Raw genomic sequence first — 25131 nt, 5'->3', positions numbered from 1 at the left:
AATGCAGGCACGCAGCACCCACAATGGTGAGAACCTAGCCTTTCTGACAACTAAGGCAGCCAAAGATGAGTGCATCGCACACAAAAAAATGGGATCATAGTTGTACTCCCCTTCTCCAATTTAAATAACAAATGTTCACTTTTGAATGGAACATAACTTTGAAAGAGCACACAGTGTAACTGATTTAACAAAAAAACTGTTAAAAAAACTATATTGCTGGTTGCAAGCAGACAGCTAATTCTATTTTGTCACAGGTTATAGTCTTTTCTTTCTTTAGTACATCAGCCTTATTGATGTAGGTGATGTAGTGTTTTGAATATAGGGATCGAGTATATGCAGAGAGGACAAGCTGTTAACTAGGTCCAGCATCTCAGGTTTCTGTTTAGTTACACCAATTGGCCGGGCATTGTTATATTGGGTGGGAAGAACAGTTGATGCATTTATGTAGCAATCTCCTGGGCAGAAATCATTAACATGGATAAAGGGATTTCCTAAGAGTATAAATACCTGCACACGCCAAGCACTTACCAAGCTGCCCCTTAATGCATACATGCAAGCTCAGGAAAACTTTCATTTTAACAATTCATTCTAGGCTCACAGAAGACTCTGAGGAAACTTTTAAAATTCATCTTTCTTTTATCCATCCTGTCTGGGGGAATGAGTTTCCAGGCTTTTGTAACAGCTGATACCTTTGTACCTTTAAATTCCGAATCTTCAGCTACTTTTCCCCTTAGGATGCATCACAGCACTGCTGAATACCTGCCTGTCACCAATCACACAACTAATGTGGTCTCCACAGGTACTTTTGTATTATGAGTGATGTATTTCTCTTTTTTACGGCTACATAATTATACAGAAACAATAGCTTAGATATTTTAATTTAGTCCTTAACCATTAGCCAGCTATTTGACTAATTTAGTGGGTCTGTGCAAAGTTGGTGTAAAGTTCAGTAAACCATAATAACCAACTTTTAAATTTAACCAAATTTCTCCTTTTACGTTACTGAATTTTCCCCTTGGCTGCTTGCCTTTTTTGAATTACCTACATGAGTAGTGTGGTATGAAACCGCTGATGTTGACATGAATATGAAAGAAGTTACTAAAAAAGAAATTATAATAAGATACAAGGAGTACTTTGAACTTTACTATCATAAGGATAGGAAATGTAAAGTAAAAAATGAAAAGTGTAGAATTTACAAAAATATAAGTAATATGTAAAAATAAAAATGTATTGTTGGAAGGCAAGAATCGTTGATTTCATGTGTACCATTGATGTACTATTCAAAACTGATATTTATGTGTAAATTAATTATTTAACATAAATATTATTATTAATAATAATAATAATAATATAATTAGTTACCATATGCAAATTACTATTATTACTATTGATATTGTTGTTAGTGTATTACTTATTTATTATTATGAACTCACCTTTAATCCTTGAGATTTTGTGGTCCAACCTAACTGCTTATGTATACAGATTTTTTGTTTTAGAAATAAAAAATATATAATGCCTTTCCTCCAAGCTGAATTGCTACCTGTGCAAAATCATAATACCATGCAAATAATACAAAAAGCAGAAATAACCCCAAAATGGAGTGAAACCCTATGTGCACCTGCATCAGATGTTTTGTTTTGCTGAAAGATTTTTCCAGTGATTGTAGGGTTCCCTTTAAGCCTCATGCTAGGACAGATCATACAATAGGTGGTCCATATATTGTTCACAAGTGATAGTAATGGGAAATAAGTGCTTATTTCACTAGCAATTTACCAGTGTGTGATTCTTTTTTTTTTAGTATCTTCTTTTAATTGTTTTTCTGAGATAAACAAGCATCACCTCCTGCCACTTGTACAAGTATTTTATTGTTGAGATTGCAGATTTATGTGTCATTGTATTGTGGCCTTTAGTCATTGTAGTGTACAATTTCTATAATGTGGTTGCCCTCCAAACAAAGACTTTAGATCTTTAGTTCATTCTTAGTGTTAAACACCTGAGCAATAATGACTAAAAATTATTTCAAAGGGAACATGCAGCATGTTTTCAGGTAAATTCAGCTTGCAGTTCAAATAGGTATGAGATGCTTCTGCCGTTTTTTATGTGTGAACTGACCTTCTAACCCACCTTTGGCCTCCTTTGTACCTGCTTCTGACCTCCTTCTGTATCAACCTGTCTCAAGATGCACTTTCATCCCTATTGACTTCTATGGCAAAAAAATTGTTCTGACATGAACAAATGTCCATTTACATAATCCTTTAATAATCCTGATGCACCAAGTGTCTGCCATTGGAGGTTGACACAAGGTGAGCTTAGTTTTAGATACAAATACCCTATACACCCCACAATTTGGAAAACACAGCTATAAATTCTGTACATACTGTTATAAAGTGCAGAAAAAGCCAGGGTTGGATAAATCATAGTGTGGTCTAATAACTTCACTTCACTCTAACTCCTAGAAGCCTGAGGAGTTAGAGCAGCACAGTGGCCAAATGGTTAGCACTTCCACCTGGCAGTACTAGGGTCGTTGGTTCGAATCCCAACCATGGCACCACCTGCCTGGAGTTTGCATATTCTCCCTGTGCCTGTGTGGGTTTCCTCCGGGTACTCCGGTTTCCTCCCACACTCCAAAGACATGCTGGTAGATTAATTGGATCCTGTCTAAATTGGTGCTTGTATATGAATGTGAGTTAGGGACCTTAGATTGTATACCCCTTGAGGGTTAGGGACTGATGTGAATGTACAATATACATACATGTAAAGTGCTGCATAAATTGACGGTGCTATATAAGTACCTGAAATAAAGAAATAAATACTTGCAGATGCCTTCTCATTCCTATGTGATATTATGTAGCAGCCTCATTTTATGTCATGTAGATATAATCAACAGATACATAGCCTCTAAATGCTTGTATTTAATAGTCAACCCTTCATATTTGTTTCCTACAGAAATATAACTCTGCATGTTATGGAGATAAGGAGAAGGAACGATTCAGTAGTTTAGCACAAAAAAAAAAAAAATTGGACATGGCCGACAGCATTTTTTTGTGACTTTGGTCCACAAAACATTGTACATTGTTGGCCTACAACAGAAAAATTAGGACCTGAGTGTAGTTCTGGTATTCAGGATACATCCCAGTAGACACTCCCTGTGATTTCACTAGAACCCTTTACTGTCCTTAATTGGAAAGATATAGGTTCCTATGGGTACATTTCAGGTAGGTTACATGATGGCTCATAGAATTGCAATTTCAATAAAGCAACATTGTCCTTTTTCCTTTTTTATATTGATTTTGATGGGATTGGCACATATGTTGGCTGCTTATCACTATGGACACTTATGGTTGTTACTATAAATGTTCAGCAAAATTGATAAAAGTGACTGTTATTAATTATTAATTATAAGAAAGTGATATATGCCTATATTTTTGTTCCTTTTTGATTGTTGCAATCCTATGTTGTCTCCGGTAACCTTTACTAAGCCTTATACCACATTTAGAACTGGAAATTCTGCCCCCAAGTGTATATTATATGTAGAATAATTGATAACAATGGAAAGAAGGAAGTAAAGCTTATTCTACGAATGAATCTTGAATATTTTCTTACCAGTCCCGTCTGTTTTGTCTTTGGTCCAAATTCCTAAATTCTCTCATATATACTTCTCTGTGCCTAATGTGGAACATATACCAGCAGGGCTGCATTATCCAAACCCATCATGTCATTATGGAAACCAACAATCTACCTATGGGGTGATGACAGGTAAGTGGCTTGCTTTTAATTTTGTAAATGTTGTCATTTTTATTGATTTCATACTTTTTAATGACATACTGTACTTTGTTTAAATATCTAGTTCAAAAAGACAAATGTTAAACAAAAACATGACAATATCTAGCTCTGACTGTCGTAACTGAGAAACCCTGAGGTCTAACAATTGCTACCCGGCCAACATGCTTGACCTCAAGCCTTTAACACATGCTTTCTTACAGCTCCTGAGTGTGTACAACAGCATGAAATCAAATAGCCCTGTATGTAAAAGAAAGGTAAACAACTACAGAATTGTAAGATTTTCTACTGATATAGACGCTCAGGAACTGAGAAGCAGGGTTTTTTCTTAACAGCATGTCAATAACTTTTTGACAATAAATGTCATTGTAATGGCAGATAAGAATTGGTAGTGCATAGGAACCCTGACAGAACACTTTTTATTTTTATCTTTGAAAATATAAAAAAGAATTATAAAAAACACCTAGTGGGATTATTTAGTTACACATACAGTTGTGTTCAAAATAATAGCAATGTGTTGAAAAAGGTGAATAAAGCTCAAAATCCTTCTAATAGCTTTTATTTCTATACGCACAAATGCATTGGGAACACTACACATTCTATTCCAAATCAAAATATGAAGAAAAATATATCAAATTTGTGTTGTTCCTCTAAAAAAAATTGAAGAAAAGTGAATATTAGACTGTTCAAAAAAATAGCAGTGTTTGTATTCTTCTTTACAAACTCAAACATTCACTAAATAAACTGAAAAATGTTTGAACATTTTGCTTTCCTTTGAATCACTTAATTAATATTTAGTTGTATAAGCACTGTTTCTGAGAACTGCTGTACATCTGTGTTGCATGGAGTCAACCAACTTCTGGCCCCTGTGATCAGGTATTCCAGCCCAGGATGATTGGACTACATTCCACAGTTCTTCTCTATTTCTTGGTTTTGCCTCAGAAACTGCATTTTAAATGTCACCCCACAAGTTTTCTATTGGATTAAGATCCGGGGATTGGGCTGGCCACTCCATAACGTCAATCTTGTTGATCTGGAACCAAGATGTTGCACGTTTACTGGTGTGTTTGGGGTCGTTGTCTTGTTGGAACACCCATTTCAAGGGCATTTCATCTTCAGCATAAGGCAGCATGACCTCTTCAAGTATTCTGATGTATTCAAACTGATCCATGATCCCTGGTATGCGATAAATAGGCCCAACACCGTAGTATGAGAAACATCCCCATATCATGATGCTTGCGCAACCATGCTTCACTGTCTTCACAGTGTACTGTGGCTTGAATTCAGTGTTTGGGGGTCGTCTGACAAACTGTCTCTGGCCACTAGACCCAAAAAGAACAATCTTACTTTTATCAGTCCACAAAATGTTGCGCCATTTCTCTTTAGGCCAGTCAATGTGCTCTTTGGCAAATTGTAACCTCTTCAGCACGTCTTTATTTCAACAGTGGGACTTTGCGGGGGCTTCTTGCAGATAGCTTGGCTTCACATAGGAGTCTTCTAATTGTAACAGTACTCACAGGTAACTTTACACCTTCTTTGATCTTCCTGGAGTTGATTGTTGGCTGAGTCCTTGCCATTTTGGCTTTTCTTCTATCCATTCGAATGGTAGTTTTTCGGTTTCTTCCACGTCTTTCAGGTTTTGGTTGCCATTTTAAAGCATTTGTGATCATTTTAGCTGAGCAGCCTATCATTTTCTGTACTTCTTTGTATGTTTTCCCCTCTCCAATCAACTTTTTAATCAAGGTACGCTGTTCTTCTGAACAATGTCTGGAACGACCCATTTTCATCAGAATTTCGGAGAGAAATGCACTGTAACTAGCATGTAGAACATTTGCTGCCTTCCTTTCTTAAATAAGGGCAATAATTGCCACCTGTTTTTCAAAGAATGAATGACCTCACTAATAGAACTCCACACTGCTATTATTTTGAACATGCCCCTTTCAATTAGTGATTCAATTACACAGAATCAGCAGCATGCATGTCATGACTGTTGGGTCTGTTGGATTTCTATTACCCTACTACACCTGCTAGTAAATTATTTGCCATGTAGAAATATCATTTCTACCAAAAACAGTGATTGATCAGGTTAGTGATGTCTGACTGCTATTATTTTGAACACAACTGTACACTATATTGCCAAAAGTATTGGGATGCCTGTCTTTACACGCACATGAACTTTATTGGCATCCCAGTCTTAGTCCGTAGGGTTCAATATTGAGTTGGCTCACCCTTTGCATCTATAACAGCTTCAAATCTTTTGGGAAGGCTGTCCACAAAGTTTAAGAGTGTGCCTATCGGAATGTTTGACCATTCATCCAGAAGAACATTTATGATGTCAGGCAAAGATGAGAAGGCCTGGCTCGCAATCTCCACACTAATTCATCCCAAAGCTGTTCTGTCGGGTTGAGGTCAGGACTCTATGCAGGCCAGTCAAGTTCTTCCACCCCAATCTTGCTCATCCATGTCTTTATAGACCTTGCTTTGTGCACTGGCACTCAGTCATGTTGGAGCAGGAAGGGGCCATCACCAAACTGATCCCACAAAGTTGGAAGTATGAAATTGTCCAAAATGTCTTGGTATGCAGATGTGTTAAGGGGCCAAGCCCAACCTCTGAAAAACAACCCCACACCATAATTTCCCCTCCACCAAGCTTTACACTTGGCACAATGCAGTCAGGTAAGTACCATTCTCCTGGCAACCTCCAAATCCAGACACGTCCATCGGATTGCCAGACAGAGAAGCATTATTGGTCACTCCAGAGAACACCTCTCCACTAATCTAGAGTCCGGTGGCGGCGTGCTTTACACTACTGCATCCAACCCTTTGCATTGCACTTGGTGATGTAAGGCTTGGATGCAGCTGCTTGGCCATGGAAACTCATTCCATGAAGCTCTCTATGCACTTTTGTTGTGCTAATCTGAAGGCCACATGAACTTTGGAGGTCTTTAGCTATTGACTCTGCAGACATTTGTCAATTTCTGCACACTGTGCGCTGACCCCGCTCTGTCATTTTACATGGCCTACCACATCATGGCTGAGTTGCTGTTGTTCCCAGTTGCCTCCACTTTGTTATAATACTACTACCAGTTGACTGTGGAATATTTAGTGGGAAGGAAATTTCACGAATTGACTTATTGCACAGGTGGCAACCTATCACAGTACCACACTCGAATTCACTGAGCTCCTGATAGTGACCCATTCTTTCACATATGTTTGTAGAAGCAGTCTACATGCCTAGGTGTCAATCACCTCCTGTGGCCATGGAGGTGATTAGAACACCTGAATCCAATGATTTGGAGGGGTGTCTCAATACTTTTGGCAATATAGTGTATATAAAAAACACATTTGTTATGGTAAAACATCATTAAAATGGTATGTATACATAGAACATAGTTTTAAAAAAATTTTAATTTTGTCATGCAGAATTATGGAGGGTTTTGCCATGAATGAGCAGAACACACACTATTAACTGCTCTCTATTTGACTTGATGTCCATAGATTGCAATATCTCTCTGTAGCATTCCCAACTAGCGGATTAGCAGGATATAAATGCTCTTATTGGAAGGTGTTGAGAGTTGTATGAACACTAAAATAACCGGCACTAATTAGTAAAACACATCTCTTGCCATATTATGTCTCTTGGTATATTTACAGTATATTTTTCATAGTCCAATTTTAGCCAAAACTTTAAATTGACACATAAACTGATTTTAAATGCAGCTTATGTGAAATCCCTGTACGTCCTATTCATTTAGGCTCTTAGACAGGCTACCCAAATGAGCCTTGCTACTTAATAACAATTCACCAAAGAACCCTGATATCTAGTCCAGTTTTTATAAACATCTATAGTCATAAGCCCTGATGATAGGGGACAATGATCCTCTGTAATGTGTTGGGTATCAATATGAAATTTGCTGTGACCAATGAAGACTAAAGCTGGCATAGATGGTTTGAATCTCAATCTGTTCAGCAAGGATCAGCCAAGATTCGAACCATGTACAGAAAGGCTAAATGTACCCAAACTGATCAATCCATCAACATGGGTACAACCAGCCTATCAGATTTTACATGTGATTATTGTTAGCGACTATTATGGCCGCCAGCAGTAATTACTGTGTTCTCCCATTAGGGACAGCTCCCCCTGCCAAAAAGAAAATCGTTCAATCTATGGCCAGCTTTACTGGACTTGCAACTACCCTCTGGCACTTTCGTCTTTCTAGAGTACTTATTCATTTTCTAATCTGTTAGATACCCAACCCCTGGATAGGAAGTGAGCGATAATTTCCTGCATGGGGACACAGACAGAAGTAAAATCCTGGCAGGTTTTAAAATGTTTCAATGATACTAGAAAATGTGGTATAGATACCTGTATTCACCCTGGGGAGTTTTTCCCTCACTTCCTTTGCTGTATAACACCTAACAAATAGACAGGTAGAAGGTTCAAATGTAAAAAAAAAAGTCATAACATGTTAGCTTTGTCAGCAGGGCTGTGTTTTTAGCTATATGTATCGATAAAATGTATGACTTTTTTACATTGGAACTTCCCTTGATGCAGACTATTACTAATATCCTATTGGAAGAAGGCAGTAGCTAGAGTCGGGCTCCGAAGTCAGGAATTTGATTGGGATATAGGAGTTTCTCTTGCATTTTATGATATTAGAGTCAAACAGGATTGCAGCTGGATATGCTGGAAAATTTGTGGCCAACTCAGCTGAATTGTAACATTGGTGTTGTGCTTGTATAACTATTTTAGGTTTTGTAATGTGGATGTATAAAATGCTTTTTATCTGTTAGCACATTGGGGAGTCTTTTTTTTTTTCAAATTCATTCTGGAAGGAGTAGGGAATGGTTAAAACCTCTGTCAGATTTTTGTTCTATCTGCATTCTATTACAGAGGTTTGCCTTTTTTTCTTGTCCTGTAAATACAACAGGAAATGAGAGGAAATCTCTCCTTAGCAAGGGTAATCCTCTTTACAACCAGTGTCCCCATTGGAATATATATCCCCTCACTTCCAGTCCAGAAACAATGGACAACAGGGAAAAAAAAAGATGGAGACAATCTCCTAATGGGGATCCAGACAGCAAACAAAAAAAAAACTGTCAAAAGTTCTAACCCCTCACTGCTCTATTAAAACAATGCACTTTTTGAAGGAAATTAATAAATTACAGTTATTGGCTTAAACGACTGTCAAACTGAAGGGAGATGGGTAATATGTAGCCATCATACTTGATACTTTCTGGTTAGTTGACATAGGTTAATGCTCTTTGCCCGTTCTTCTGATTTCATGCGCTCCTAGTGAATAAGCCCACTGTGCAGACATCTATATTTGAACACCATGACAGAGATTATACTGGACTGATTCTTTGCAGGGATTAAACCCACAGCTCCAGAGATGCTATCTGCAAGTATTTCTCAAACAAGAATTCTACAAACATGCAGCATGCCTCTATCCAATGTGGTAAATGGAGTAAGTACCTTACAAGGTAAGTTGTTTTAGAAATGTAAATCTAAATTGTATCTCTAGACAAAACCTTTTTTTAAAGTTTTGTATAAGGTGTGGAAGTGTTAGACTGTCTGCTATGTTTTTATTGAAATCTGTGTCCCCAGTGGGGGGATTAACCATTATCACCGAGTAAAAAATAAAAGGCAATCTTAAATGCTGGAGTTGTCCCCAAAACAAGAGGTGAGAGGGAATCTTCCAGTGGATTCCTCTAACTTCCTGTTGCATCTATAGGACAGAAAACAAAAGGAAAATTTCCCCTATGATAAAAGCAAAAAAAAAAATGGAAGGGATTTAAACCCTTCCTTACTCTATAAAAAAATGTTTTGGCTACAGAAATATATATAGATATAGATATATATATATATATATATATATATATATATATATATATATATATATATATATATATATACATGCACACTAGGAGCAGAGCAGATGCCAGAACCAGAAAAAGCGGCATGTAAAAAGCTCATAGTAGCTCGTATTGCACAAGACTTTAGAAAGGTTTAACAGAGTCCCAAAACATTCCCCCCTGCTCGTTTATGCGCTTTTGGTATTTTTTTCTGCCTGAATACTCCTCTCATAAACGCACTTGTGATGTTTTTGGGGTTTTTTCTACCTCTAAGCTCACCTTCACCTCATCTTGAAATATGCCTCTAAATGCCCTAATGTGAATGGACACATAGGATAACACTGAAAGGCTTAGGCAGGAGTAGAAATGCAAAACTCCTCTAGAAGCAATGTTTTTTAGCCCAGTCTGCATGGATCCTATTTCATAGTTTTATGAGGATGATAAACCTAAAATGCACATTATATGCATAGGTTTAGACTTGCTTTAGCGCAGGCCATACTAAGTCAGTCCACACTCTATGCCAAATCTTCATTTCAAGTAACCACAAAATAAAAGATAGATAGAGCTGGATCTTATGGTTTGTGCTGGCTTTGAATAACAATATGCAACATTTTTAATGGACATAGTGGGGTTGATTTACTAAAGACAAATAGGCTGTACACTGCAAGTGCATCGCAAGTGAACCTGCAAATGCATTTCAAGTTCAGTTGCTTTAGATCCAAAGGGAAGCTCTGAAATGAGGTGAAGCTCTGCTGATTTCTTTCATCCAATCATGTGCAAGCAAAAAACTTCCAGGTTGTCCATGGAAGTTAACACCTCGACAGGAACGTCTGCTTTTTTTTCTTTACATTTTCCTAGCATGTTCCCCTCAGATCTAGAGCAACTGCACTTTCAATGCATTTGCAGTGGACTTGGAGTGCACTTGCAGTGCACAGCCTATTTACTGTACCTTTAGTAAATCAAGCACAAGTGTGAAGTCTTCCCCTTTTCTTCAAAACTGCAGATTACTTATGCAAAATTGCTACAAATAATACTTACAAGTATGTTACTAAGAGACCTACAGTGCTCAACATAAATGAGTACACACCAACAGATTTGTCAGAAAACCTTTACTTTTCTTTCACAATCAATATTTTCTATGGGACACTATGCTGCAAAATGTTCCCACAAATGCGGGCCATTGATTGCAAACAAATGTACAAACAAGATTTGTACATTTGCACAAACACAAAAGTATTTTTCCTAACACATTCATTCAAACCATGTTGCAAAAATGAATACACCCCAATCGAACACCTATAGAGAATTTTGAAGAGACAAGTTGAGCATCACTCTCCATCCAGCATCCAGGCTCTAACAGAGGTCATTTTTGAAGAATGGAAAAAGGCAGATGCTGCAATATGTCGCCAACTTGTTCATTCCATACCTAGAAGATTTTTGTCCTTACAAATCCTAGAGGTCATACAAATTACTAGATGTAATAGTTTTTGTTGTGGAGTGTGTTCATTTTTTAATCAAATAATTTGAGTATACCTTAAGATTTTGTAATCTAAGTTATATTATTAACCATACTTTCATGTAATGAGCTAAATATACGTTCTATAAAACTCAGTTTTGTCAAAATTTAGGAAATTGTTCTTGTGTTCATTGAGATATTCATTAAAATCTTACTTTTCAAAAGGGGTGTACTTATTTATGCTGAGCACTGTATATCTATACAATATTGGCAATAATTAATATTTTATTTTAAGAGAACCTTTATTTTGCCCATACTATGGAATCAATTTAAAGGAGAGTCCATGAGATGTTAGTATTAATAATTTTCAGTTTCTCCTACTGCCCCAATCTGCTGCCAGACCTCCTGAAACATATTCAGTACTTATTCCTATGAAAGAACATGTGAAATCCCCCTTCCCCATGCCCCTACAGCACTCAGCGTTTCAGTGGTCAATAGCCAGGGACAAACCCAGAGGCCTGTTATGTGGTGGTAAGGGAAGCATGCATAGTCCTGTGCAGGTTAAGATTTGCCCAACAAGTCAAATTTTATACAAGAATCCTGGGTGACTTATAAGCAATCTGAAACAGTAGTCTAAGCAGAAAAGGCTAATGCAACAATCTAAATTTCTTCCAGGAAAGTGAATCTACTTTGATGAGTATGAGCAAAGTATAAAATCACATTAAAGGACAACTTTACTTTTGCTGTAATTTTTTTGGTTCTAATTATTATTCCATGAGTGCTGCCCACATAATCTTGTACATACATTTAACCCCAGTCGAGTGATCTTTGGTGTGGGGTCCCACATGGAGTCACACAGCCTTTTCTTTGAAAAACGTAATTTCAACCTGGCCATGCAAACTGCAACCCCATTAATTTCAATGGGAAAGTTTTACTCATGGAGGCCTCAAGCGGACACTCGTTCAGAGTACAGCTTTCCCATAGGAATGGCATATGTAGTGTGAAGCTCCAATTTTTGAAGGAAACATTGTGTGGTATGGAGCAGGTCTGCACAGTAAAGAATGCTGGACTGGAGATGAAGTTAAGTAGGTGAGCAGTGTTCGGGATGGTAGGAGATCTAACTAAATGAAAAAATGGGGGGGGGGTGGCTTGGCCTGGTTGGAGCCCAGGCTGAAGCTGTCATACACCTCCTTACAGGGTTTTGCTGTGATGCGTGACTTTTAGGACTTCCTTTCCTTACTAAATGGAAAAATAGACAACACAAATACAGTTGCTATGAGAATAAGTACAGCTTACTGTTCTAATATCTTTTTAGGGACTCTCGCCTTTTGTAGCAGAGATGGAGCTCTCACTACTTCTGCATTCTCTGTAAAAGTTAAATTAATTAAACCATAAAAAATGTTTGTTATATAAAATACAGTAAACCTGTAAAACCTGTCCTTCTACATTCCACAGGAGTCCATACAGGCAGTTTACCTCCATGTCTCATGAGTGCCAGCTCTTGCACATTGGGCCATGGTTTTGCTCCAGTACATCAGACTCTCCTTGGAGAGGAGGTCACCACCTCAGATTTCAAGCAGGAGTTCAGAAGAAAAAGTAAACCTATCGAGGAGCCTATTGATATGGATTCCCCAGAGATCCGAGAGCTGGAAAAATTTGCTAATGAATTTAAAGTGAGAAGAATTAAGCTGGGTATGGATCTTCAGATTTATTATTGTACTTGTTTGTGTCTAATATTCCATTCAATAGGAAAGTACATTACATGCTACTTTAACCCTTTTGTGACCAGAAGATATTGATGCCCAGACAAATTTAGTAGCATCATCAGTTGGTAATATAATAATGAAATTTAATCTGCTTATATTTTAACACTTGCCCTCCAGAAGATTTACCTTCCTTCATGACCAGCCTATTTTTTGCTATAAGGAGCTGCACTATTTTAACTGACAATCACGCAGTCATGTAACACTGTACACAAATTAAGTATAGGGTGGACAGCAATGTTAAAATGATATTAAAGGCATATTTTTGTGTTTAAAAATAACAAACATGTCATACTTGCCTGCCCTGTGCAGTGGTTTTGCATAGAGAAGTCCCGATCCTCCTCTTCTCGGGTTTCCCACTGGTGCTCCTGGCCCCTCCCTCCTGCCCCCATGGCGAGCTTGCTCCCGAGCAGGTGCTCTGTATGTCCATTCACACAAGAAGTGTGGCTTGCCCCCTCCCCCCCACTCCTCATTGGCTTACTGGCTGTGAATGACAGTAGAGGGAGCCAATGGCTACCACTGCTGTCTCAGCCAATGAGGAAGGAGAGACCTAGGAGAACCAAGGCTCTCGTGCACATTGTTGAATTGAGATGAGGTTCAGATTCAATAAAGCTCATGGTATAAAATACAGTTGCTGGTTAAATAATTTGCTTTCACATTGCAATATATTCTTGTGACTATTTCCATAATTTGCTGTTAAGGGAAGATATAGTATAATATGCTGTTGCAATGAAATGAGATATACAGTATGTATGTGGCTCAATTTAGATAAGATAGATACTGTACGTTATTTTAAATCCTTTTAGGTCTTTATATCTCATAAAAGTTTTAAATTTACTTGCCACTACCATAACTATTTGTAATCATAGGAATGTTAGTATTCAGCTCTTATTGGCCCTTTTTTGTTAAACTAACAATAATTATAGCTTAAATAAGGGGACCCAAATATCAATTCTGCACAGGAGCATTTTGCTGACTTTGTCCACCGCTGGTATTGCAATTAGATCTTCTCTCATCATTGGTGGCAAAGGTCACCAGGTCAAATTGAGAGGACATATCTTACCAACAGAGAAACAGGCAGCAATAGACATCAGATAAGGGTTATTATCTTTCCTCACCAAAAACAGTTGATACAGGTAAACGTTACATCTGGGCTTGCAAACATTCTGGGATGGGTTTTGTGATATCATCTCCATAGAGAGATGGGAACAATTCTTTAAGGACCTCAACGAATCTTAGTGACAGAACACAATGAAACAAAGTTGAAATGAGGTGGTTCAGTGAATGGTGATATTTATTTTACAGCACGGTTAGCAGCTGTCCCTGAATATGTATGGTCATGTTGACCAAGCATAACTCTTTCTTACCCTTATTTATCAGCTATGTATTCACATTACAGTCTGTAAGAAATGAAGTGGAATAAACCTTTCCTTACATAACATTTTCAGTTTTATTATCTTATGTCTGAAACACTGAGAACTTAGTTTTTAAAAAAAGAAAACTAGCTTCTTTTTTATTTAAAGGTTAGCAAAACTTTATCCAGCTATATAACACTTGGTCTAATTAGTATTAAATGAACATGTGCCCCACATCCAATCCCTGTCTACGTTATGCCGCCTCAACCTCTGCAACATCTCCAGAATATGCCCCTTTTCAACAAATGACACCAGAAAGCTTCTAATTCTCTCCCTGGTTATCTCTTGCCTTGACTACGGCAACTCCCTCCTCATTGGATTACCTTTGCGTAGGCTATTCCCCTTCAGTCCATCATGAATGCTGCAGCCAGACTCATCCACCATACCAACCGTTCAGTGTCTAGTACCCCTCTCTGTCAATCCCTCCACTGGCTTCTACTCACCCAGCGAATAAAATTCAAAGTACTAACAACAACTTACAAAGCCATCCACAACTCTGCACCCAGCTACATCACAAACTTGGTATCAAAATATCAACCAAATCAGTCTCTTCAGTCCTCCCAACACCTTCTGCTCTCTAGTTCCCGTGTCACCTCCTCCCATGCGCACGTCCAGGACTTCTCCCGAACTTCTCCTATCCTATGGAACTCCTTACCCCAATCTGTTCCACTATCTCCTAATCTATCCACCTTTAGATGATCCCTGAAAACGCTTCTCTTTAAAGAAGCCTAGCTTGCTTCTAACTAATACACTGCAATTTTACTTTCACCCTCAGTTCATCCTCCACAGCTATTACCTCTTGTGTCACTTGACCCTCCCTCTTAGAAGTTCTAACGAGCAGGGCCCTCTGATTCCTCTTGTACCAAATTGTATTGTAACTGTAGAGTCTGCCTTAATTTTGTAAAGCGCTGAGCAAACTGTTGGCGCTATATAAATCCTGTATAATAGTAATAATAATGTGCCCAGGCTATGCACTTTAAACTATTTACATATTTTAGTGTAGCACAACCCCTTAAAAGTCATCAGAAGATTCGGGTCCCTATAGTATTGCACAGCTAGGCTACACGCATCTTCACACAGGCTTGAATCCAGAGTCAGACATTAGTCCTTGAGCTTTGGTTTTGTTGTTTTATTTAGGGAATTTGAACTGGGATAGGGTTAGGGGTGTACAGGATGCCTAAGGGAACATGAACTGAGGACAACTTCCTGGAACTATTTACAAGCCTTTACTGAAGCACAGTCTTTTTTTGGAGAGCTAGACAGCATCGCCTTAATGTACCACCCCGGACCCTAGATGAACTCCTCTTCTCTGCCCAGCAATCTGGAGGTATCCCTGAACAGGGGATCTGGTGCCTGTTACTTTAAAAGTGGACAGTCCCAAATAGGCAGCGAATCTGGTTTCTCACTAGAGTGCTCCTTCCCCTATCTGCCCAGGGGGTGCAGGGGTACTCATATTCTCTCCTGTACCGCTGGTAGGTTAGTGGCTGCAACCAGGCCTTTCAGCTGGGATGCTCCTTCCCTGCCATACAGGTGGTCCTCGCTCTGGGGGCCAGTGAAGTTCTTAGCTTTCTTCCTTTCCAGCTCAAGGCCTGCAGCTAGGCCCCCTTGTCACAGCCTTCTGCCTTCAGCCTCACATCTTTCTCACTGTCTTCCACTTGAACCCTGCTGCAACTGAGCAGGCGTCAACACTTTTAAGGGTGTCCCAGCCCCTTGCCAAGCCTTCTGTTGGAGATTGGCTAGGATCCCTCAAGAGTGCATGCCAGCCACTCCTCCGATCCACCAACTGCCTCTAGGCCTTCTTCCAAAGCCCTAGAGAAGGGGGAAATGCCAGAAGGACTGGCCTGCAGAGCCTTCCAGCACCTGACCACAAGTTGACCTTCTGGATATTACACCCAGGCTGCTACTCAGCTCTCCTCTCTAGCAATCAGGACTTTAGCTCCCCTGACTAACTAGGAGGGATCTACAATAGCAAACAGAAAAAAAGCCAGAAGTGGCTTTTTTGACTGTCTATCAGTTTTTAATGTAAAGTTATTTCTTCACAAAGATCACAACAAAGACTTTATACATGGTTAATAATGATGAGCTAAAGTTTAGGCTGAACCAAGTCTGGCTCCAACCCACTGGGAAACTGTAACAGGATGGCAGGATGCTGATCCAATCAAGAGCCAACCAAGATTATGTTCTCATTGCTAAAAAAATTTGTTAACTGTGAAAATGAATTTCTGCTTAATGTCTATAGATAAAGTAATGAATGAGGGCAAGTTTTTAACTGCTTGTTCAGAATATGTAAATACTTTAGTGTGCATGATCTGGGCACAGGTTCCCTTTAAGTATCATTATGTAAATTTATCAAATAAGCTTTGCTGACACATACGTATGTTTATTAATCTCAAGCAGGTTATACTCAGACAAATGTTGGAGAAGCTCTTGCTGCTGTACATGGTTCAGAATTCAGCCAAACAACCATTTGCCGCTTTGAAAACTTACAGCTGAGTTTTAAGAATGCCTGCAAATTAAAATCTATCTTGTCAAAATGGCTGGAAGAAGCAGAGCAAGTTGGAGGTACGAATATACTTGCATTTTCCTATGGATAGTGATAATACATAAAGGAAGGCCACGCTGCTGTTGTGTATCCCTCCCCTGTATGGTGCTTGTTTTTCTTATTCAAATAGGTGGTGTTAAGGGTAATTGTAAATTGTTGCGCAATAACAAACTCCATGTGAATATGGATGATAGTTTACTGATTTGATAGTATCCTGACCAGATAGTGGGCTTTTATTAGCATATGTAACCACAGGAGGGCTGCTACTGCACGAGTGATCACTGGAGAAACTGTATGACATTTTTATGGATTTTTTTTAAAGCTTTCTACCAGCTTTACATTCACAACATGGCTTGTAAATGAATACAGCACAACAAAAAGCCCCTTAAACAGATGGCCAGAGTCCAGAAACTAGAAAAGTGAATGGAGCAACGATGGACGTTAGCAGCAGTAAGAGGCTCATAAACAGATTAGGCACAGACAAGTACAGTGCAAATGTGGTTCAAACAATACATAGGAAAAATCCAAGGCATGGACAGTCAGAAAGAAGTCAATGGCACACATACTTCTATCCAGGGTATGAGCAAACTCACAGAACTGTTGACTAGGCGCACACTTTAATCTCTATTTTGCTTTAAAGTTCACTAATAAGGTCACATGAGCACAGCAGAGAACTGGGCTGCAGTGCTGAGTGATGACAAAGGCTTTCATGGATGGTCATTACAATAGTAATCTGGTGGTAAATGCTTCAGAATTACAATTGCCCAGAGCACTATAGAGGAAATCCATTGAAGCCAAGGTCATTTGAGCATCAAAACTAGCAAACAATTAAAATGAGTGGGAAATTGTTGTTGGTCATTTAATACCATGCAATCATGTTTTTTAATCAACACCTGATGCAAAGGTTCCAAAATTCACTTCTCTGATTATCCAACATTAAAACACTATATATCTAACTAGCGTTGCTGTATCCAGAAAACGCTAAAAGAAAATCCATAACTGAAACAAGATGATGAGGGAAAAAAAAAAAAATGCTCCAGGTCAGTTCCCTCTTCCACTACCATACACACACTAAATCCCAGGTGCTGGCCCTCTCCGCAGCAGACGCCAATATACAAAACAAATATCCAATGGCCGCACATCCAGTAAAATCACCTTTATTTCTTCTTATAGCATATACTACAAATATAACAGGGATACAGGACTCTAGCTAACGAGTTTCACGCTCCACTAGGGCTTAGTCATAGCTCAAAGGTACACTGTCATATACAGATATACAGTGGGGAAAATAATTATTTGATCCCCTGTATATTTTGTAAGTTTGAAACTTACAAAGAAATGAAGGGCCTATAATATTTATCATAGGTGTATTTTAAATGACAGAGACAGAATATCAACCAAAAATCCAGAAAACAAAACATGATACCAATGTTATAAATTGAGCTGCAGTTCAGTGAATAAAATAAGTATTTGATCCCCAAGCAAAACATTAGTACTCAGTACTTGGTGGAGAAACCCTTGTTGGCAAACACAGAGGTAAGACGTTTTTTGTAGTTGGTTATCAGGTTTGCACACATCTCAGGAGGGACTTTGGTCCACTCTTCTTTACATATCTTCTCTAAATTCTTCAGGTTTCTTGGCTGTTGCTTGGTAACTTGAAGTTTCAGCTCCCTCCATAAATTTTCTATAGGATTAAGGTGTGGAGACTGGCTAGGCCACTCCATGACCGCAATGTGCTTCTTCTTGAGCCACTACTTTGTTGCCTTGGCAGTATGTTTTGGATCATTGTCATGTTGGAAGACCCATTCAACCCAAGGTTCTCATCCAAGATGTTACAATACATGACCAATGGGGAATTTTTTCATGTTCGATGGGGACCACTATCTCCAGAGGTGTGGAGCGTCCAAGGGGGCTAGGTTTTTCCGTTCCCCGGCTAACCTTTGTATGGGTTGGTACGAATGGTTCTGCACTTTGTACAGGTATATGCATATCTATATGGATATACCTGTACATACAGTATATAGAGAGAAAAACAGAAAATGGTGTATACATGTATACTGTATATCATGTTTTCCCCACATGTAAAATGCAGATTTAACCCTACCCCATAGTACAAAGTCATAAAACTTAGCTCCAAACATTTAACACTAAGGATAACATGTTGAGTTGTCTCTAAACAGCATTGTACAATGAAAAAATTGGAGGAAATGAGCGCAAAAGAAAACGAAGAACAACTATAAGGTAACAATGGCTGCCTTGATTGACTCTTGAAGGCATTTTATTAAATCAGTACAGATATGTTCACTGTAAATTGAAATGTTCTCATTTGTGGTCTGCAATGTATTATATCTGGCAACAAATTATTTACCACTAATATCGCTTTTTGTAATATTTCAAGAAGATTTACCAGCTCTTTAGTTTTCACTTTCTCTAACACCTGTTAGACAAAATGCACACAAGAAATTCAATGCGATAGGTACTGTCAAAAACCTTAAATAAACCCCAATAGTCTGTGTGCAGAATTAACAACAATAACTAAATATTACAATTATGCGCACAAAAGAATAATAAATAAATCCTTCATTTACTATTCAACAGTTCTGTGCAAACCTCTAACCCCTGTCTATTTAATCATCTCTATCACCTAGTAATTAAAAACATTCATATAAACATTTTGTGCTTCTTATTTCATGCTGAAATCAGCAAATGAAAGTTTTTTTTTTTAATGGAAAAAGTTCTTTTCACATGGGATTTCAATTACATGGGACTGAACGCTGTGTATTAATATACTGTTACCAATTGCACAACATTTTTATATACTGTAGTTTTGTCTTAAATTAATTTGAATACTATATGATAGAGATGATTAAATAGATAGGGGGTAGAAATTTGCACATAACTGTTGAAAAGTAAAAGAAGGATTGATTGTTTGATGTTTTTTTTTATGCACATAATTGTAATATTTATTTATTGCTAATTTTGCTTGTTTGTTTTAGGCTATTGGGGCTTACTTCAAATTTTTATTGCAGCACCCATCACACTGATTCATATGCACTGGTGACCCCAATATTAAGGGGGTTCACGCAGTTTGGTGCCTAGTAGCTTTGCAATTTGTGAGAAAACGCTCCATTTATGCTGGCAAGCATTAATATTATATTAAAAACTCACATAAGGCTCTAATGTTAACATAAATATTTGTTTACTGTATGAAAAGCTTTATTTACTGTAAATATTTATTATATTATATTTGTAATATGATACTGAAAATATTTAATTACTGTATGTAGAGAGGAACTACACTGTATCTGAGCACCACAAACCAAAAGCACTATTTAATTCACTTTTAATATACAAAGTAAATTCCCCCATCTATCCATGTCTCCATGCTTTATTTTGCTGAAAAACACCCCCTAGCAATGCTGGCAGTGGACGTCTTGAGTAAAGGCAGTCAATTCATGTGGCATTTACTTCCTGGAATGTATCTGCCCTTAATTCAGTCATACAGGTAGTAGGGTGTGCTTAGCTGAGAAAACTCCTCCTCCCTTCCTAAAGACTCCTGGGGTGTATGACATCATTAGCCTAGGCATGGAAACCAAGACGTAACTAAAGATATGTAAAAAAATTGTTTGTAACAAGTAATTCCAATATACTTTCCAATCTATTTACTAATGTTAGCAGCATAAGGATTCAAAATAGTCAATGCTGATTGAGAGAGTGAAGTTTCACTTTAAGATGGGAGCATGATTTAGTAAGCATTTATATTCATATACGATGTGACAATTAAATTACAATCAGAATTGTGTAAAATAAAAAAAAAAAAAATCAGGAAATGGAATAAGGTGTTGACAAAAATAGCAATTACTGTATATTCAATAAAAAGCAATCAGATAGCTGACTGAGAGGGGAGGTGGGTACAGTTTGTAGAGCAGATTACTTAATGACACAAATGCTAGACAAATGTCAATCTGGTTTGAATTTCAACAAATTACTGGTTAGCTCATTTTGCTCTTATTTTTGATTCAATAATATTGTTAATTACCCTTTATACATCATAGATAACAAGAAATGTAAAGCTCCTGCATTTGCCATAATGTGAACTCGCTGTATTTCCCTTTTAGGGCTTTTTTGTGGGTCTGTGTTTTATGTGTTCATCAGTCCATGCTGGTGGAAGTCTCTACATACTTTCATACTTCAACCCCTGTGTTTTGCATTTGGGCTAGGCCCCTTATTCTTGCATCAAAGTAAAATAGGTCAGCTCAACCTTTGCTTTAGGATCCTCTAATTTGAATGTAGGAGTCCACGCTGTCTTGTATACCATGACCTGACCTGTACTGGTTTTGGTCTTTAATCCTGTTTATCTGTCTGTACCAATTTTGTCTTTTGTGCTGGTCTATTTACATGTGCATCCTGTGGATATGACTCTCTGTTTGGCCCTCTGTTTTTATTCTGTTGGCACAGGGAGATGTCCTGATTCACAAGCCTACAGTGCCTTGAAAAAGTATTCATACCCCTCGCAATTTTCCACATTTTGTCATTGTTACAACCAAAAATGTAAATGAAACATGACAAAATTGTGAAAATTTCAAGGGGTGTGAATATTTTTTCAAGGCACTGTACCTAAACCTTCCACAGCTTTAGGCAAAAACTCCTGGTCCCTGCACCCCAGTTAGAGCCATTCCCCATTAGCTTACAAAACGGTTTTGTCTATCCTGTACCCATACCTATTCTCTTGCTGTGCCCTGGATTTCCATTATAGGCCTATCATCAGGTCTCTTCATCTCAGGAGTATCCAGAGCCCATAGATAAGTCCAGTAGGCCATTGCTAGCAGTGACACTCTGCACTTAAGATCATCAACAATTATCACCCTATGAATGGCTCTAAGGCTCCTGCTTTTCTTGCAATGGCTCAGTTTTCCTAGGTGCAACGATGGTCTGTCTCAGGCACAAGTTGAAGGTATGCTGCTCATTTGGAGGGCTATTTAGTGTAGTTTTTTACATTTTCTGTTTGCATATCTCTTGCATACAGTGGTTATCCACATACAAAAACTGGGAAAGCCGGTGGTGGGACACATCAGCCAATTCAATGACGTGAGATTTTCTTGTGCTGTTTAAACCATGAAATCAAGTATCTGATTGGGAAATACTGCAACATTTCCTTTCTTACATTTTTTTTTACGGGAAGCCTGTGATTATTTACTTTCTGTGGTTTTCTAAAAAGCTCATGCATTGATTTTACCATGAACAGCATAGCTGCGAAAGAGGCCCTGGAATCACATTTTGGCGAACAAAGCAAACCTTCATCCCAAGAGATCATGAGGATGGCTGAAAGTCTCAATCTTGAGAAGGAAGTTGTCCGAGTCTGGTTCTGCAATAGAAGACAGAGAGAAAAGAGAGTGAAAACCAGCCTACACCAGAATAGCTTCAGCACCTTCACTAAAGATCATCATGAATGCAGATGAAGAAGACACCTGTAGAAAAATGCACCTTATAATTATTTAATGTCTACAACCGTGCCACTGTTCAGTTATGATGACTTGACTCGGGAATTCAGATCCCTTTGTAGTGTATTTACTATTCAGTGACTATCGCTAAAGACTGCTGATGATAGATGTAGAGTATGTATGAGCATGGGTGAAGGTGAGATTGTTTCTGAAATGGTGCCTTGTAGGGGCAGAATGAGAGAAGCTTCTCAGCTCACCCCAGGGTTCTCTTAGCTGTGGCAACATCATCCCTGCAGATCTCTACACATCCCGTTTAAAGAAGCATGTCATGGTAGTAAATAGGAACTTCCCTGCATGAGGATTGGTAATTATTATGGTAAACGTAAAAGAACACTGATCATTCTCTATTTAGGTGTATTCACTTGAAGCCATTTTCATGCCATATGGACACTGCCGACACAGTCTAAGGAATGCTACAATCATGAGAGGTCTTATTAGAATATTCTATGAAGTGAAAAAATAAATGTAAATTACAAACTAGCTAGTCCAGTCCAGAAAAATTGAAGTTAAAGTACTGTATAACTAAAGGCAAAACATATTTTGGTTCTAGAGTGGAGATGGATTAGAACACTTGTCAGGTTTTAATTGCTTTCTCTACCCCCCGTTAGGAAGATTCACCCTCACTATTTGTTTTGTTTACCTTTATTACTGAAAGTGAAAGTAAAAACAAATATTTTTGGTGGTTCCCAAAACAGTGATAGAGGGGAAATCTTCCAATGGGGGTTTTCCTCTCACTTCCTGTTTTGGCTATGCCAATGGGACACAAAAGATAAAAATAAAATTGACAAGTGTTATAACCCTTCTTTACTCTATCCAAAATGAAAAAAAGTGTTGCCTTTAGTTCTACTTTAAAGTGCAGGAAAACAGTAAAATACACAATGGAAATTAAAGTGATATTAAAGGCAACACACATGTTGTATTTACCTGCTCTGTGTAGTGGTTTTGCACAGAGTAGCCCCGATCCTTCTCTTCTTGGGTCCCTGAGTGCCCCCAGAGCAAGCAGCTTGCAATGGGAGCACCTAAGCAGGCTCGCTTCCAAGCTGCTGCTTTGCCATGTGTCCACTGAAACACAGAGCAGCGGCTCAAACCTGCCCTCTCTATCTCCTCATTGGCTCCCTGGCTGTGAGTGACAGCAGCGGGAGCCAATGGCTTCCACTGCTGTCTCAGCCAATGATCAGGGAGAGTCCCCAGAGGGCTGAGGTTCTTGTACACATTACTGGATCGCGATGGGGCCCAAGTAAGTTTTGAGGGGGCTGAGGATGCTGCAACACACAGGTGCATAGAATATATGAAGGTAAAAACCTTGAGCCGTTACAACCACTTTAATTTTTGCGAATTATCTTATCTGATAAAGCATCTGTAATGCTGTTTTCCCAGTCTTGTGACCCAGGCACACCTACCAACCAACTAGGGCAACTGTCATAAGGAGGCAATAAGAAACACTTCTTCCCCAATTGGAAACATTTCCCTCCTACAAATCTTTCATACATATTTAATTTCCTAGTATTTCATTTTCCTCTTTTTACCTAGTACAAATACAGCACTGTCCCTCTGGTCAGTGCCTGATACCAGCTCAGCAGACAGCCCAGTCAATTCCTGGCCTTTCATAAAGACTACACTGTAGATAAAGCCAACTCTAGACCATTCCCCCATATGTAGGGTTTTTTTTTTTCTTCAGGATACAGTAAATACTTTTTTTTTCAGCTGTCTTCTGGATGGCTTCCAGTGGTGGACAATTCTTGTTACTGCACACAATGTTGCTCATAGTGACATGAGCGCCATTTTGTGCAGCAGTATTGTGAGGGGAGGTTGTCTATGACAGTCTGGGTGCACAGGAACTAGGTTGATTGCTGTTGGGCATCAATCAACCCCAAAGAGCAACGTTTTGAGGAGGACAGAGCTTAAACCCTGCAGGGCACATCTCCAGTACTTTATATTTTCACACCTGGTGGGCAAATATAATTTTTATCCAAAACCTGGAGCTGGATTTTAAGCAACATGGCCCTGTGATTTGCACATAAGACTACATCACATTGATAAGACCACTCCTGTGCTCTCCCTCCTGTAAGCTTGGTCACAGTGTGGCTGACAACACTCTGCAATGCAATACCGACCCAAATGGCTCCATGTGCTGCCCTCTCTCACCTACCTGGTCTACATGCTGCTGTGAAGGGGATCACAAGTTACTTTATTGTATGGTAGAGTCCAGTTCTAATCATAGCTCTTTCAAAGTTCATTTCAGTGCTTTGTGAAACAAAGAGTACCTTCACCAATGTAAAGAATTCCACATGCAGTTCCACCTTGTATATTCATCCATTGATCCACCTCGATTTTCAGCCATGCTGCTTCCAGTCTTGATCAGGCCAAGCAGCATAAAACATTTAAAAGCTTGTAGGACACTTTAATAAAAATCAGTTAAAGCCATATTCACAAGTGTGGTATGCAATGAACATATAAACACCATCACCTGTAGGGTACTGTACTTTGTCATGATCCAGTTAACATAGCTTGTATTTCTGTCCCTCCAGAATCCCTAACAGCAACACCACTGAAGCTCTGAGCAAGAAGGCATACCCCTTGAAATGTGTCACTGCAGAGGACACATCTGGGTTTTTGGTGGTACAGTGTGCTGCTACCATTTTTGGAGAAACAGAGGCCTGTTAAGTAGACTCATTCTGAATGTCCTCAGGACTAAGAGGGAAACTATATTTTTTTTTTGTTAAAGATCTTAGCTGTACATGTTTAGGTGCTCATGATCTAATGTAAATCACATTATCTAAGTGATATTTTGAGATAACATAGATATACAGTATGTACA

At 38.6% G+C, this 25131-nt stretch overlaps 1 protein-coding gene across 2 annotated transcripts; it reads left to right on the top strand.

Annotated features, from left to right (window-relative positions):
* The first annotated feature begins 645 nt into the window (after positions 1-645).
* POU1F1 (POU class 1 homeobox 1) lies at positions 646-22271 on the top strand. 2 transcript variants are annotated; one of them, XM_089682870.1, is made up of 6 exons: positions 646-799; positions 3607-3756; positions 12560-12784; positions 16668-16832; positions 18993-19053; positions 22058-22271. In XM_089682870.1, exons 1-6 carry the CDS (start codon positions 658-660, stop codon positions 22269-22271), a joined length of 957 nt encoding a protein of 318 aa, XP_089538996.1. In that variant the 5' UTR covers positions 646-657. The 2 variants fall into 2 exon arrangements, with proteins under 2 accessions (XP_089538996.1, XP_089538995.1); XM_089682869.1 differs by having other exon boundaries at positions 658-799; positions 3688-3756.
* Positions 22272-25131: the final 2860 nt, after the last annotated feature.

Source organism: Staurois parvus, unplaced genomic scaffold (genome assembly GCF_062004578.1).
Source record: "Staurois parvus isolate SC_StPar_1 unplaced genomic scaffold, SC_StPar_1.0 ptg000299l, whole genome shotgun sequence".
NCBI classification, from domain to species: domain Eukaryota; kingdom Metazoa; phylum Chordata; class Amphibia; order Anura; family Ranidae; genus Staurois; species Staurois parvus.
This window is presented reverse-complemented; position numbering and strand designations above follow the sequence as displayed.

Coding starts and splice junctions, on each gene's coding strand:
- POU1F1 (XM_089682870.1), top strand. CDS start 658: ATGAGTTTCCAGGCTTTTGTAACAGCTGATACCTTTGTACCTTTAAAT. Junction 12,785..16,667: donor AGTGAGAAGAATTAAGCTGG/GTATGGATCTTC, acceptor AATCTCAAGCAG/GTTATACTCAGACAAATGTT. Junction 19,054..22,057: donor AAACGAAGAACAACTATAAG/GTAACAATGGCT, acceptor TACCATGAACAG/CATAGCTGCGAAAGAGGCCC.